This window comes from Ranitomeya variabilis, chromosome 1 (assembly GCF_051348905.1).
Source record: "Ranitomeya variabilis isolate aRanVar5 chromosome 1, aRanVar5.hap1, whole genome shotgun sequence".
NCBI lineage: Eukaryota > Metazoa > Chordata > Amphibia > Anura > Dendrobatidae > Ranitomeya > Ranitomeya variabilis.
This window is the reverse complement of record NC_135232.1, coordinates 1,064,740,694-1,064,757,659: the sequence shown is the minus strand read 5'-3', so window position 1 is coordinate 1,064,757,659 and position 16,966 is coordinate 1,064,740,694. Positions and strand designations below refer to the sequence as shown.

Genomic DNA, 16,966 nt, shown 5'->3' with positions numbered 1-16,966 from the left:
AGGGTAAAATGATTAGCAAGCTTTTATTAAAAATAAATTTGTTCTCGGCTGCACATTGTCCTATGTAAACAGATGTGCTGCAGAGACAAATGATACGGTATGGGCACAGGACAATCGGTCACTAACAGCTGCTCCTGGCCAGTGTAAATGTACAGGTGTTGCTGTTAGTTTGTGTTAGGAGACCTATAGTCAGGCAGGCGGGGGATTGTGGCTGCTCTTCAGGTGTGTGGTTCTAGTTTTATACCAGGACTCAGCATTTAACATTTTGGCAGGTATCATTTTACTACACCCTTCCAAGTTTTTTTGTTCTTTTTTTTGCTGGTGTGTAATACTTAGCCAACCTAATGGTTACAGACAGCGACCTATAATGGCGTACATCCAGAACACAACATGACCGGCACATGAGGACAGATTGGCTTGGGTACAGATATCACCCTATCCCTGTCACAAGGGCTCGTGAGTTACCAATCATACCCCTCACAACTAAGAACTTATAGGTTTCACTGCCATACAGAGTAAGCTGAACGTGCTCAGCCGACAATCTAGTGTGTATGGGGGTCTCCAGACCAACAGATGATAAGCACCAGTCGGTGGGGTCTGCTCTCATGGAGGACACAGGAGCGCTCCGCCAAGCATTCCTTTGTATGGGAGAGTTATCGAGATAGCGGTTAGTCACAATCGTTTATTCGATAGCCATCTAATCTTTGTATGGGGGATTAGGATAAAAGAAGCTGCTCTCACATGTAGGAATTGTCACTTAGGTAGTAAAACCGTTAAAGCCTAATTCAGACCAGCCAAGAATGGAATATCTTATCATGAAGTAACATTAGATCTCGGCATCAATGGAATGTTCCACAGTCTCTTAATGATTCGGAATGTCACATAGAATTAGTACAAGTAATAGGGGTCAGGTTTACCAGCCACAACCAACACAATCTCGAAAATAGACTATTCTTTGGGAGATCACAAAATCTTCAAAATCAACACATCAATTGTATTCAGTTAAAGGGATTGTCCAGGAATTCTATCCCAGGGATAGGTCATCAATATCAGAATATCAAACAGCACTCCATAATCAGCTGGTTTGCCACAAAACACCATTATTGCATCTTTCCGGATCCAAAAAGACACACTACACTCATAAATATACCTTCTTGTGAGTGCAACATTTTGGGTTACAGACCCTTCGCCAGGCTGGATGGAATGTCAGGAGACATCCGATGATCATGGTGGTCTCTATGAGAGGACGTAGTGGGTACGGTCACTTAGCCTTGGACCAAGTAGAGGTTTGGCCAGAGAGTTGGTGCAGTGTGCCAGTCCCTGAGATAGATTATCAATATCAGATTAGTGGGGGTCCGACGCCCCCCATTTTGCAGCTCTTTCAGTGGCAGAATGTATATAGTGTATGGTGCTGGTACAGTACAGCTTCATATACTGTAGATTAGTTCTCATTCTATTGAACACTGATTTTTTTCATTGACAGAGCTGAATGAGGGCTTTGTTTTTTTGGGGGAAGAGTTGTATATTTAAGTGACACTATTCATTTTACCTTACACTGTACTGGAAAACGGGAAAAAAAATTCCAAGTGAAAAATCTGCAATTTTGAAAGGCTTTTTTGTGGACTTGGCTTTTACGGTGTTCATGACATGGAAACCAGATTCTCCAGGTCAGTACGATTTCAGAGATATCAAACTTGCATATTTATTTAATTTTTTAAGTGGTGACAAAAAAAAATAAAAAAATAAGATTCAGATCCTTGTAAAAAAAAAAAATAAAATAAAATTCTGGTTTGGTGGCACCATATTCCAAGAGCCATAACTTTTTTTTATTTTACAGTTGACGGAGTTGTACGATGGCCTTTTTTTTGTATAATGAGCTTATGTTTTGATTGATACCATTTTGTGGTCCACAAGTCGTGTGATAGGTTTTAGTTTTTTATTTTTTTTATTTTTTTGGGAGGGGACTGTAAAATTGTAATTTTACTTGTTTTTTTTCTCTCATTATGGCATTTTAAAATTCGGTTTATTAATTTTATATTTTGCTACATTGGGCTTTTATGAACACAGCGATGCAAAATATGTATTTTTTTAAATTTCTTAATTTTTAATGAGGGAAAAGGGGGTTGTGATTCATATTTTTTCGTATTTCTTTTTTATTTATTGTTTAGACTTGAACCTATGATTGTTCACTCATAGTATATTCTGCAATAACACAATATTGCAATATATAGTGTAAACCAGAGTCTGCTCTGAAACTCAGCATACAGCTTCAGTGGGGTACTAAGATGGCAGCAACAGGGACGGTTGTCATAGTAAGCCATTAGTGACCCGTGATCATGTTGCGGAAAACTGATGGGAGACAGTGGGGGAAAATCCTGTCTGTGACGTCAATTAAATCCCGCTGTCAGATATTGACGAGACATCTAGCTGGCTAGCAGCCGTGGCTGTAGAGACATGCTGGCCATTTAATATAGCTAGCATTAGCCAGTATAGGGGAGCCCCCCACACACAGTCACCCCAGCACAGGATGTACAGTTACTCCATATGTGCAGGAGCTGAGCTGCAGTACCCGGCAATGGCCACTACACAGTATGTGGCGCTGTACTGTTCCAGCTGCTCACTGTGTACATCAGACTTCTGCCGGACCTGCAATCGACCAATCGGTGTGGATGTCGGACCCCCACAGTCTGAGGATAGTTAATCAATGTACAAGTCCTGGACGATCCCCTTTACCAGACAAAGATAACAATCTACAGTATATTACAATATACAGTACCATTAGTAAATTTACCACCCTCTATGAGCGTCTAGATTTTATAAGGTGACAGTATATAATCGGTTAATGTAAACATTATGTCAAGGAAGATGCAAAACAATTTGACATCGATGACTATGACAGTACAAAGGTCCACACAGAGAAATGTATAGATCATGGGAATCTGGGAGCTAGCAATGCAGTTATTTCCAAACAACCCTTGGTGTCAGGTCCAGGGTCTACGAGGGGCTTGGCACCCCAAGGAGTCAGGCCAAAGCTGCCCCATCTCGGTGTTCTCATGACCTCCATGTTTGAAGAGCCTTCTAATGGAGAGACCATATGTGACCACTTATGGCCTCACCAACCTGTCTGGTCATGGTAATTATCATTTACCATTTCATGTCTTCAGTTTCAGTGACCGTTCTTTGTGTTCTTGGGATAACATAGAATAGGCATCTTCAGCAGGGGGCCACAAACGCAACTTTGCGTTGAGATACACCCTACCTGGTCATGGATCCTCTATGTATAGGATGGTCATCGCCCAATAACGTGGCACTTCAGCTACCGGTATGTAGGTAGGATTATTACACTGATAAGTAAGGACACCCGAAACAGGGTGCAACAAAGCAACCGTGAAGCAATAAAAAGCAATGCTGTATACGGTCATGAATCCGAGAGATATTTGTATGCTAATCGCATAATCCTGGAGGATACCACAAGTCAGGAATACGGGCCCGGAGCTACATGTCCTGCCGCTAGGACATGGTTAAATATCGTGGTCTTTTAGGAAATGTGTAACCACCGATTATAAGGGAATTCATTAAAATCAGACAAACTCACACGGCAGTAAACATTGACATATATGACCCGAAATGACAAAACCCAAACTCTAAAGGTTATAGTAAGGCTGAAATAGTCCAGACAAAGGATTACTAAAAAAAAGTTTACAGTGCTGCATTCGGTCTAGATTTACAAGAAAGTTATCCTACTGCAAGGAAATCTGGAACTAGACGACATGCTCCAAACATCCCAGATCCGCCATGTATATGCAATGCCCAATATCGATAGGCGTTAGTAGAAAGGAAATGAAAGAATAATCATCTGCTTCAGAGTAGTCTGGCCAGTCATGATTCATTTGGTCGTGCAAATCTTCTATGGAGATGCCCGGGGCGCTAGTCTACTGGCGGAGCGGGAGGTTCATGGCTGCGGTCCTGTGAATAGAAAGGTACAGTTTTACTAAATTTTTTTTTTAGAGTTCTCCCTATGAACCAGTTCTTCAATCTTGGCTCGTATACTAATTTTTTTACTGTAGGTTGCATATGTACTGTAAACCCTATTTGCACATTAATTGTATGTAAAGCACCCTGATATTAAGGCAACTTTAAAATAAAAACATTAAATTGATAGTATTAATAATTATAAAGGTGATTATTTTCATGCAGATGTAGCAGGACTGGAGCTTAGGTTTGTAAAAAAAAGAAGACCTGTATTTTGAATATATATTATTTTGTGCAATTATGGTTTGAAATTTCTGAAAACGTGGAAGGAATCACTGGGATGTGTTACTACTAACAAACAACCTTTACTAAATCACCAAGGCAATGGTCACATGGAGCTGATCCCCTGCCTGGGAAAATCCAGGCCTGAAGATGGAAGCTCTCACCCTTTATCACCGGAGGATGGCGCTTATACCTTAGAGGCATGTAGTCAGTGACCATGCTGGAGACACACAGTGATCTAAACTCTGCCAGAAGTCTCAAAGACCAGCTTTGTCAGACAGATAAATGTTCCACTCAACGCCTGCCATATGTTTATTACCATACACCCATTTTTTTCTCATAAATTGGTATTTATTCGGACTCCCATGACAGCACTACGAGAGAGGGGATCCGCCCTTAAGGAACAGGAAACCTACAGATACAAAAAGGGCGGCACCTCTCCCATGCATCAGTTGGTTTCCTGTTCCTGAAGGGACTGGATCCTACAGAAGATTCCCTATGAGGATTTCCAGGCCGGCCGGACCGATTCTGGTAGCGAGGGGGTCTCCTACCTCGGCCGGTGCGGAGTACCTGTAGTAGTCACGGTGGCCCTGGCAGGGCTGCACGGCGGTGGCTATTCAGCGTGGAGCGGTCGCCAGGGGGTGTCCTGTCTCCGGAGCCGGCGCGTGGTGAGTATGACGGGCGCCTCTGTGGGACCGGCGGCATCGTGGTGGCGCCGCCCGGAGTCTCCTGGCGAAGCCTCGGCGTCCCACGCTGTTCACAGCGCTGACAGGAAGCGCTGTGGACTCAGGGTGACGTCGGAGGGCGGAGCCGGCGGTGACTTCCGGGTCGCGGAGCTTCTGCGCATGCGCAGGGGCTCCAAGATGGCGGCGCCCACCGGAAAGTGTGCGCCGATCACCCTCAGGTGTCGGCTGATCCCCTGCAGCTGCAGGGGGGGGAGGAGAACAACCGGAAAGCGCGGCACGAGTACGCTGACCGAAGGAGGGGCTATATATCGGTCGCCAAACGTGCATTCCTTGCTTCTGGCCTCCAAATCAGGATGGAGTCCGATCAGGATCAGCAGCCTCTGCTGCTGGACGAAGCACCTCAGAAGCCTGTGGAGAAGGAGCATGGAAAAAAGAGCGATGGATCTGGCCACAGAAGCTCCTCCAGACAGGGGTCTGGAGCGTCAGCCAGGAAAAATCCCCCTCGTACTTCGGTAGCTTTCTGGGTATGGGCATCCACTGGTAAGTGATCTTCGAGAATGTTCACTCAGTGATTAGTCTCCCCCCGTATATGTTTTCACAGGGGAAGAAAAACACCAGTAAAACAAAGCATAGGGAATGTGCCATCTGCGGGGTTCCCTTGCCTGACTCATGCCCTAAAAAGCTATGTGACCCCTGTATCCAGCAGACGGTGAGGTCTGGGAAGAGGGGGAGGGGGTCATGGCATTAGTTCATTAGACTAGCTTGCCTTACTTACCCCCTCAGGTAGCAGAAGAATCCTCTTCTATTGCGGCCAGTCTGAAGGAAATGGTTAGGATGGAGGTTAAGCAGTCCATTAAGGGCCTTTCACAGTCAGGAGCCCCTAAACGGAAAACTCAGTGGTCATCGGATTCGTCGGTGGAGGAAAAGAGCGTAGAATCGGATGATTCAGCAGCATCATCCTCCTCCTCGGAAGAAGACGCTGCTCGGTTTTGTTTACCCTTGGAGAGAATAGACAAGTTAATAAAAGCGGTCAGAGGCACAATGGGTATAACAGAACCCAAGCCTCAACTGTCTAAAGAACAGATGATGTTCAGTGGGTTAGATCAAAGAAAGCGTAGAGTTTTCCCTCTGAATGAAAAGATACAAGAACTTATCAACAGAGAGTGGAAAAAACCGGAGAGGAAAGGTTCCTTACCACCTGCACAGAAGCGAAGGTATCCCTTTGACGACCCAGCAGTAGGTAGCTGGGAAAAAGCCCCAAAACTGGATGCAGCAATTGCCAAGGTAGCGAAGCGATCCTCTCTCCCGTTTGAGGATATGGGAACGCTTAAAGACCCCCTAGATAGGAAGGTGGATACCTTCTTAAAGGGAACCTGGGAAATGGCAGCCGGTTCCTTAAGGCCTGCGGTGGCGTCAACATGCACAGCGAGGTCAATGATGGTCTGGCTAGACCAGTTAGAGTCCCAATTAAGACAAGGGGCCTCTAGAGACTCTATTCTCGCAGCATTACCAGTAATCCAGGAGGGGGCGGCCTTTTTGTCAGATGCCTCAATTGACTCCGTTAAATTAGCAGCTAGAGCAGCGGGGCTGTCTAATGCTGCAAGGAGAGCCCTATGGTTAAAATGCTGGCCTGGGGATATGCAGGCGAAAGCAAAGCTCTGCGCTATCCCTTGTAAAGGCGAGTATTTATTCGGGCCTACCCTGGATGAACTCCTGGAGAAGGCAGGTGACGATAAGAAAAAGTTTCCCAATACCTTCAATGCATTACGTCGTCCCTTCAACAAAAGAAGGTTCAGTCGGGGAGGGAAACGCGCCTTCTCACCGGGCAGAGATCGATCCAGATGGGACGATAAGCGAAAACGAGGTACAGGTCTCATGTTTCGCCGTAACCCGACGGAAAACAAAAAACAAGAACAATGACTAGCAATCCCAGTGGGAGGGAGACTGTTGCATTTCTCAGCAGCATGGTCAGAAATCACAAACAGCGTTTGGATAAACAGCGTTTCCCATGGTCTCAAACTTGAGTTTGTCCAGGCTCCACGGGACAAGTTCAAGCTTACACCCTGGCGCTCATCTCCCACTGAACAGTTTGCCCTCGAAGAGGAAGTGAGGACTCTTTGTTCTAAAAATGTGTTGGTGGAAGTACCATATTCTCAGACAGGGAAGGGGTTTTACTCCCCCCTCTTCCTAATTCAAAAGCCAGATAATACTTATAGAACCATTATTAATCTTAAAGGTCTCAATAAGTTTCTGGTAAAGCATACTTTCAAAATGGAGTCCATCAATTCAACAATAAAAATGCTCTTTGAAAATTGTTTTATGGTAGTAGTGGATTTGAAAGATGCCTACTATCATGTACCCATTCATGCTGATTTTCAACAATACCTGAGAGTAGCACTGATAATGGAGGGTAGGATTCAACATTTTCAGTTCAGGGCACTCCCCTTTGGGTTAACCTCTGCTCCTAGAGTGTTCACTAAAATAATCGCAGAGGTCATGGCGCATTTAAGGGAGTCAAATGTCCTTATAATCCCCTACTTAGACGATTTTCTCATTGTCGGGAACTCAGTGGATCACTGTCTGTCACAATGGGAAATTACTAAAGCTAAACTAGAACGTCTAGGTTGGATCATAAACTTTGAAAAATCTAAGTTACAGCCTCTAAATATGCAAAAATTCCTGGGGTTAATTTTGAATTCGGTAACACAGCAGTGTCTTCTCCCTGGGGAAAAAATAGCGCTAATCCAGAGTTATGTGTTAAAAGCAATTAAAACACCCTCCATGACACTTAGGCAAGCAATGTCCCTACTGGGGTCACTCACATCTTGCATCCCCGCTGTTAAGTGGGCTCAGTTACACACCAGATCCCTGCAAAAAGAAGTTTTATTCCATGACAGAGCCCTAAATGGCGTATTAAACGGGAAATTAACGTTGGGGCCTATAACACTGAACTCCCTCAGGTGGTGGTTAGACATACAGAATTTGTCAGCAGGGGTGCCCTGGATAGTAAATGTCACCCAAGTAATAACCAAAGATGCCAGCTCTTCGGGGTGGGGAGCTTATATGGGGGACATGGTGGTTCAGGGACAATGGGAACCCTTCACAACATTCTCATCCAATCAGAGGGAATTGTTGGCAATTGAATTGGCTGTTAAAGAATTCCTCATATATCTACAGGGCCAGCACGTCAGAATTCTGTCGGACAACAGAGTGGCAGTCGCCTACATAAACCGGCAAGGGGGAACACGTTCCGAGACTTTAATGCAGATCACGGATCGCTTGTTCCAGGTGGCAGAGCTCAATTTTCAATCTTTGACGGCTCTCCACATCAAAGGAAAGGAAAATATAACAGCACATTTCCTAAGTCGAAACACGCTAAGACAAGGAGAATGGTCTCTCAACAAAGACATTTTCAACCGTATCAGCCACAGATGGGGTCAACCAGTGGTGGACCTGTTCGCCACCAGAGACAACAGGAAAGTAAAACTTTTTTGCTCTCTGAATCCCAGGGAAAATCCCCTGGCGGTGGACGCTTTTCTAATAAAATGGGATTTTCCGCTGGCCTATGCCTTCCCACCACTGAATCTGATTCCTCTAGTGGTGAGAAAAATCAGAGAAGATCGAGCAAAGGTTATCCTTATTGCCCCCTTTTGGTCCAGAAGAGCCTGGTTTGCCTGGCTCAGGACGATGTCTGTATCGGATCCCTGGGTACTGCCAGAGATCCCGAATTTACTCTCTCAGGGACCAATCTCCCATCCACAAGTGGCAGCGCTCCATTTAACGGCGTGGAGTTTGAACGGTCACTGTTAATAGATAAAGGCTTCTCTCCGAACCTGGTAGAAACGCTCCTAAAGAGTAGAAAGCAAATAACTACAAAAATCTACTCTAGGACTTGGAGGAAGTTCTTGTCCGTTTCTAAATTTAATATCCAAGAAGGGGTGCCAATACAACAAATCTTAGAGTTTCTACAGAAGGGGTTTGAGCTAAAACTCTCTACTAGTACCCTTAGAGTACAGGTCTCAGCTCTGGGTGCCCTGTTTTCCTGTAATGTAGCTAACAACTATTGGATAGCGAGGTTTATGAAGGCGGTCTGTAGAACTAGACCAGTGTATAAAGATAGATCGGTTCCGTGGGATTTAAATTTAGTTCTACCCTCACTAACAAAACCCCCCTTTGAACCTCTACACGAGGCCTCGATTAAAATGTTGACACTTAAAACAGCCTTCCTGATTGCCATAACCTCAGCTCGCAGGGTAGGGGATATCCAGGCACTTTCCAGGCTTCCCCCATATACAGAGTTCCTGTCTGACAGAGTAGTCCTTAGACCAGACCCAGCATATCTACCGAAGGTAGCAACAAGGTTTCATAGGTCGCAGGAAATAGTTTTACCATCTTTTGTTCCTAATCCATCCAATCCTAAAGAGCAGGAGCTTCATACTCTAAACGTTAGGAGATCTCTCCTACAGTATATTTCAGTCACCAATAGTTGGAAGAAGGATGAGGCACTGCTTCTTTCCTTCCAAGGTCCAAAGAAAGGGTGTAGAGTGTCAAAATATTTACTGGCTAGATGGATTAGGGAAACTATTTCTATGGCTTATACAGCGGGTGGGGGGCCAGCTCCGCAGAATCTAAAGGCACATTCCACCCGAGCCATGGCGTCATCCTGGGCAGAAAGATCTGGAGTGTCGGTGGAACAAATATGTAAGGCGGCCACTTGGTCATCCCCTTCCACGTTCTTTAAGCATTATCGGTTGGATTTGGGGTCCTCCTCTGATCTCACCTTCGGGTTAAGGGTGCTGCAGGCTATAGTCCCTCCCTAAGGTAGCTTACATCTCTGTAAATCTCTCGTAGTGCTGTCATGGGAGTCCGAATAAAGCATTAAGCTACTTACGGGTAGCGGCATTTTTCGGAGGCCCATGACAGCACCCTTAGTTCCCTCCCTATTTCACGTGGGGGTTGCACTTCCTAATTTGTATATAGTATGTAGATTTCACGTATGGTGTCTAGCTTCAATTTAATAAAAAAAAAATAAAAAAAATTTCGTTTTCGAAATGTATATAATGTATGTTTGTATGCCACTAACCGCGGTAGTCCTCTCAAGGCTCTGAAATACAACTGATGCATGGGAGAGGTGCCGCCCTTTTTGTATCTGTAGGTTTCCTGTTCCTTAAGGGCGGATCCCCTCTCTCGTAGTGCTGTCATGGTCCTCCGAAAAATGCCGCTACCCGTAAGTAGCTTAATGCTTTTTCCCCTAATCACAAGTCTTCTTGCATCTATGGGGCCCAATAGAAACAAAATGTTCTTTATTAACATTCTGCTCAGTCACAGCTACATGCTAGCATCCACTTCATGAATAATTATTCATCAGCCCTGAGGACCAAGCGTGACCTCCCCTACAGTGTTGCCAATAAAAAAATAGGCGTTTTGTACATTTATGAAAACCCAGTCCTGGTTCTGAATAAATTGTCAAAGTGTCAGACTTCCTATAGTTGTACACTCTGAGGAAGGACATATCTGTAGGAATATTGGAGTATACAAAATAGAAGATATAATGCTGCATCTCATACTGGGCAATTAATCAGACCTTACTCAAGAGGATAATGATCTTTTTAAAAAGGATCTGCTGGGCAGTCCGTACACAATTTATGGAAAGTTTAACCGTGAGCACTACTAGAGAAGGGGTGCTGAGGACAGGTTCCCAAACCATATAGACAAATAGTAAGAGACCTAGCACTCAACTTAAGGTAGGATGCAGCAGGAAAAATTTATTGTAGTAAATACAGGAAAACGTTTCGGTCAATTGTGACCTTCATCAGTTACAGGAGGTTATTAAATAAAAGCCGGTAACGGGAACCATAATCGCTGCACAATCATATATCAAAATTAGTTCAGCATGATTGTTGTAGGCAAACCTGCTATGAGCAAATAGGAAGATTCCTGGAGCTGCAGTGCTCTCCGACGCGGCATCCACCGCTTGTTTCATCGGAGAGCACTGCAGCTCCAGGAATCTTCCTATTTGCTAATAGCAGGTTTGCCTACAACAACCATGCTGAACTAATTTTGATATATGATTGTGCAGTGATTATGGTTCCCGTTACCGGCTTTTATTTAATAACCTCTTGTAACTGATGAAGGTCACAATTGACCGAAACGTTTTCCTTTATTTACAATAAATTTTTCCTGCTGCATCCTACCTTAAGTTGAGTGCTAGGTCTCTTACTATTCGTACACAATTTATGTCATCACAGCCTTGTGTGCCTCCCTTGCATCAGTCACTGTTAGGAGAGGTTGATGGTAAAAAGTCCTACATACATCAGAGGAAATATGGCTGCTCGTATGTAACTTACTGATAGCAGAGGGCCCACAAAAAGAATGGGGACGACACGTGATTAAGGTTGGAGAGGGAGCCCTCCTCCCGCCAGCCAGGTCGAGACGAGAGGGAGCCCTCCTCCCGCCAGGCCGAGACGAGAGGGAGCCCTCTTCCCGCCAGGCCGAGACGAGAGGGAGCCCTCTTCCCGCCAGGCCGAGACGAGAGGGAGCCCTCCTCCCGCCAGCCAACCAGGCAGGCCGAGACGGAGCCGTCCTCCCGCCGGCCAGCCAGGCCGAGAGGGAGCCCTCCTCCCTCCAGCAGGCCGAGAGGGAGCCCTAATCCCGCCAGCAGGCCGAGACGAGAGGGAGACCTCCTCCCGCCGGCCAGCCAGGCCAAGACGAGAGGGAGACCTCCTCCCGCCAGGCCGAGATGAGAGGGAGCCCTCCTCCCGCCGGCCAGGCCTGACCGAGACAAGAGAAAACCCTCCCTCATGCCAGGCCAGACCGAGCCCTCCTCCCGCCAGCCAGCCAGGCCGAGACTAGAGGGAGCCCTCCTCCCGCCAGCCAGCCTGAGACGAGAGGGAGCCCTCCAGCCAGGCCGAGACGAGAGAGAGAGCCCTCCAGCCAGCCCGGCCGAGAGGGAGCACTCCCACCGGCCAGGCCAGACCAAGACGAGAGGGAGCCCTCCCGCCGGCCAGGGCGAGAGGAAGCCCTCACGCCGGCAAGGCCAGACCAAGATAAGAGGGAGCCCTCTTCCTGCAGGCCAGCCAGGCCGAGACGAGAGGGAGCCCTCCTCCTGCCGGCCAGCCAGCCAGGCAGGCCGAGACAAGAGGGAGCCCCTCCCGCCGTCCAGACCAAGACGAGAGGGAGCCCTCCTGCCGGCCAGGCCGAGAGGGAGCCTTCCCGCAGGCCAGGCCAGACCAAGAAGAGAGGGAGCCCTCCCGCTGGCCAGACCGAGAAAACCTTACCAGGGGTGTAATTATAGTGGGTGCCAAGTTAGCAGTCACACTAGGTTTCTAGTCTAAGAAGATCCAAAAGGTCCGTTTATCGTTCTTGAGATGAGTAATACTATTAAAGACCCATGATAGTTGTGGGCATTGTTGGAGATTTTGCTTTGGGATTCACAAACATTAAGTGACGTCACTGAGTCCTTTCATAACATTGGTGTGTGCACAACCTTCCCGTTACCTGACTGGAACATGGTGTAAGGGTACTGTCACACTCTGCAACTTTCCAACGATCACGACAAGCGATACGACCTGGCCGTGATCGTTAGAAAGTCGTTGTGTGGTCGCTGGGGAGCTGTCACACAGACCGCTCTCCAGCGACCAACGATGCAGAAGGCCCCAGGTAACCAGGGTAAACATCGGGTTACTAAGCGCAGGGCCGCGCTTAGTAACCCGATGTTTACCCTGGTTACCATCGTAAAAGTAAAAAAAACCAAACAGTACATACTCACATTCCGGTGTCCGTCAGGTCCCTTGCAGTCTGCTTCCCGCTCTGACTGAGTGCCGCCGTAAAGTGAAAGCAGATCACAGCGGTGACGTCACCACTGTGCTCTGCTCTTACATTCCGGCCGGCAGATTTTACCTTTTGGCCTTGCAAAGTGTGAGTTGCAAAACAAAAGCAAAACATATAGGACATGCTGTGGATTTTAGAAAATCTACTTTCTGAGTGAGGTTTTGTCAAATTCCATTCACTTGCCATGCCCTGTACATTTTACCTACAGAATAGGCACATAACATTTTCAGCAAATCTACCGTGCCCATATGTAGCCTCACAGGCCAGAGCAGTATTCCCAATTCTGTTACTATAAATTGTAAGCAGAGTGCGCTGAACATGTAGACACAATGCAGAATGGATAATGGCCGGCAAGCTGTGCAGCGCCAGCTAGAAATGCAGAGAGATTTCAGTAGGGAAGTCTGCAGAATTTGAGCAAAAACAACCTGAAGTTTGGAATTTGCATTTTTCCCCTTCTTCGAATTCTGTATAAAAATAGTTAAAGATGGTCTACAACATGATACAAACCAAAAAACACTCAAAGTGGTTTCCAGCACTCACATTATGTGGCGTAGTGGGTTTTCCAGTAGCTCTTGATCCTCGGAGACTTCTGGGTCTCAGCAGGTACAAGGTAAAACCGATGACAAGCCAGGCCATGACGATCATTGCAATACTTACACCTCCATCACTGGAAGAAGTATTGGGTCCTGGTACTGGTGAGAAAATAAAACAACTGGATAATATATGGATTAAAGATTGCTTGGAATACATTTTTACAATTGAAATGTAAAAATAAATCTATCAAATATGTTGGCGTTACATAAAAGATTATAATAAACATCTTCTATGACCCAGAACGGAGAGCAGCCCCATGAGTGCTTAGACCGCCATTTATCTGAACGCCCCCTGCAATACGGCATCTTCCCTGCTACTCCATGTCCAACGCATGGCTGCCGGTGGCTTTTCCCAGGAGAATTCAGCAATTTGCTCTGGGTGCTGGCAACAATCACCTGATTATCATGTCTCTTATACCACCTCTTTAAATGTCGCCCTTTAAAACAAGGACCGATAACCCTTTCCTTAATGGTTATAGGTTGTGAACTTTTTTTTTTTTTTATAAAAAAGGTTAATATAGAAACAGCAGTGTGCAGACATTCTTGGACACACCTGTGAAAAGCAAAGTAACTTTCGTCATATACTGTCAGACTTGTAGGACAATGGCTATTACAGCGTTTCATTTAACCATTTGAGGACCGCTGAATGACTGTAAAGTTATATACAGACCAGCCTTATCGTATCAATGGACCTTAGGACGTCACGTACCCGGTATGGGCTAGAGCAGTATAAGAGACTCAGGTCAACTCTAGAGACCCCCATACATATTAGATAAAACCCGCAGATTTAGGCAGACTAATGTGTAGGGGGTCTCCGGTCTCTAAAGGTCAGCCGCCAATCCTTTTGTTCAGCGCGTAGACAAGCCGCTTACAGGGGATTGTGGCAGCGACACGTAAAGAACGCAGGAGCCCCCGACTGAGCGTTCCTGCCAATAGGGGAGTTGGGAGAGAAACTTTTCAGCCAAATGATCGTTCAGCCGACAGAAATCTAATGTCTACTGCCAACTAAACGTAAAGATGAAATTATTGGTGAATTTAGGGGAATGAGGGAAAGAGACAATTGTGATTTCTAGAGACAATGGATTCCTGTTTCCGTTACGGTCATTTTAACATTTGGCACGAGGAGAACACTGTAGTTTGGATGGGCAGTTGCAGTATCTTATCCATTTATTATTTTTTTCGTTTTCTCAAACTTCCATTTTTTCGTACAGTTTTCCCTTTATTGTGGCAAAAAAAAATAAAAATAAAGTATGCAAATTCTCATAAAAAGAGAATACACAGTTTCTAAACCTGCCTGTACTGAAAGTTGTCCAGCTCAACATTAATAGGGAAAATGCCCTGGTAGTGAAGCACATTAAAACATGATATTTTCAGACAAGTCAGGTCTTATTTTTATAGATTGTATGTATTTCCGCTGTATTTTCTACTAGAAACAAAACGAATGCCGGCGTTTCTTCTGCACACATCTGTAACGTGACATAGAAAATGTGCACATTTCTTATAAAGGGGATGCAGAAAATGGAGCTTTAAAAACGGCTATTTCTAGAGACTCCTCATCTACCGGCTTTGGGTGAACCGTTTCGCTTTCATTCTCTGTGGTGTGATTCATGTGATGATGCGGATTTCAACGGTGAGCTGCATCTTCGTCACTCGCCGTATTTCTATCAGTCAGGTAAGCAGTCAGAGCCCGTGAAGGAGCCCATCATGAAGGAAACCTGGTAACGTAGTACCAGCCTTGTAGATTATGCCAATCGCTTGGTACCACCCTCCTGTATCTACGCAAGAAACGTCCATTTACAGTCAGCTCCCGGGTATGTCAGTGCTGTCACTAAGCTCCCACCACGAGATTTCAGAACAGGAGTGGAAACCAGTCCATCTCGTTTGCCATTCATTCTGGTGGAAACTGAAAATTCCTGAGCGCACCTTTATACCTCATACCGGTGTGTGACTAACACCGTCCTCACTCTCCAGAGACGACACATGGATGGCCAACACCTGCCCTCCTTATACAGCACAAACCCATGGCTCAGGACTGAACTATGAGGGTGACCAACCCCTTTACCAGGCTTAACAGCCTAAATTAAAATAATAAACCCTCCGAGGGAAATGTTTATTTCCAACAGGATGTTCTAAATTTGTCAATATGTGAAATTTTAGAGGTCCTCGCTGTTTCCACCCTTGTGGTTTGGGCACCCCGATTCAGAATAAGAGGCTATGGAGGACACGTCGTCACCACAGCCGGATTTTAATTGCTGCTCTGCTTATAGGCAGTTCTTCAGTAGATGAGATGTCGTTACATAGGCTTGAATTACGCTTGTAATAAAAATAAAATGCAATGTTTTGTCTTATGTGATGTGTTGCCTTTGGTCGAAGTGTATCTCATTTTGCTGGGGGAAAAAATAATAATAAAAAAAAAAATAGCGTTTCTGTGAAGATTATTTGCGGCAAAAATGAGAGAACCTGCAACGCAGGCCAAACAATCCAGATGTGAATTGGAATTTCACCTAGAAAAACCTGATGCTGAATAGTACAGTAAATATACTCACGTTCCTGTAAGCATTCTACGTCCGTGCAGTAAGACTGAGACTGCCGCAGCTGCAGAAAAGCGGGAAAATGGGAAAATATGGTACATGGGAGATGAAAACAGTTACACAAGTTACTGTACAAAGAAGTAAAACCTATCACAAGGCACCTCTTAACCTCGATCCTCCACCTCTGATGTCAAATTATAGCGCATGTTCCAACATGGAAGGCTTTCTACACAGAGTTTATGTAAGGCCACGGTCACACGTTCAGTATTTGGTCAGTATTTTACCTCAGTATTTGGAACCCAAAACCAGCAGTGGAACAATCTGAGGAAAAGTATAATAGAAACATATGCACCACTTCTGCATTTATCACCCACTCCTGGTTTTGGCTTACAAATACTGAGGTAAAATACTGACCAAATACTAAGGCCGGTGTCACACTAGCAGTATTTTACCTCAGTATCTGTAAGCCAAAACCAGGAGTGGAACAAATAGAGGAAAAGTATAATAGAAACATATGCACCACTTCTGCATTTATCACCCACTCCTGGTTTTGGCTTACAACTACTGAGGTAACAAAGTCACCAGAACGTTGCATAAGAGGTTGGTTTTCTGTTTGGGTCATACATCTTAACCAGCCGTTGCAAAAAACTTGGTGGTTTAGGCCATTAAGCAGTGAATTGACAGTGACTATTGGGATGCTTAATATAGAGCTTGTCAATGAACTCTAGATTATAGGCTTCATAAAGCAAAAAACACTCTGCAGAAACTACAGGTAATTAGGAAAAAAATCAGACCACTCAAAAGGTGTATTATATATATATATCTATCTACTATATAATTGTCTAAGCGGTACTTCCGTCTGTCACGGATATTCATTGGTTGCGGCCTGTCTGTCTGTCATGGAGTCCAAGTCGCTGATTGGTCTCGCCAGCTGCCTGTCATGGCTGCCGCGACCAATCAGCGACGGCCACAGTCCAATTAGTCCCTCCCTACTCCCCTGCAGTCAGTGCCCGGCGCCCGCTCCATACTCCCCGCAGTCACCACTCACACAGGGTTAATGCCAGCGGTAACG

General features: G+C 45.5%; 1 protein-coding gene across 1 annotated transcript in view; it reads right to left on the bottom strand.

The window, feature by feature from the left end:
• Positions 1–1,497: 1,497 nt before the first annotated feature.
• The window catches only part of LOC143793176 (small integral membrane protein 14-like), a 32,886-nt gene continuing 17,417 nt past the window's right edge, over positions 1,498–16,966 (bottom strand). Inside the window, exons 3-5 of the mRNA XM_077279902.1 lie at positions 15,910–15,958; positions 13,311–13,462; positions 1,498–3,966 (exon numbers count right to left, since the gene is read on the bottom strand). Of these exons, the coding sequence (XP_077136017.1) occupies positions 3,928–3,966; positions 13,311–13,462; positions 15,910–15,958 (240 nt within the window). The 3' untranslated portion in view covers positions 1,498–3,927. The remainder of the gene's footprint in view (positions 3,967–13,310; positions 13,463–15,909; positions 15,959–16,966) is intronic.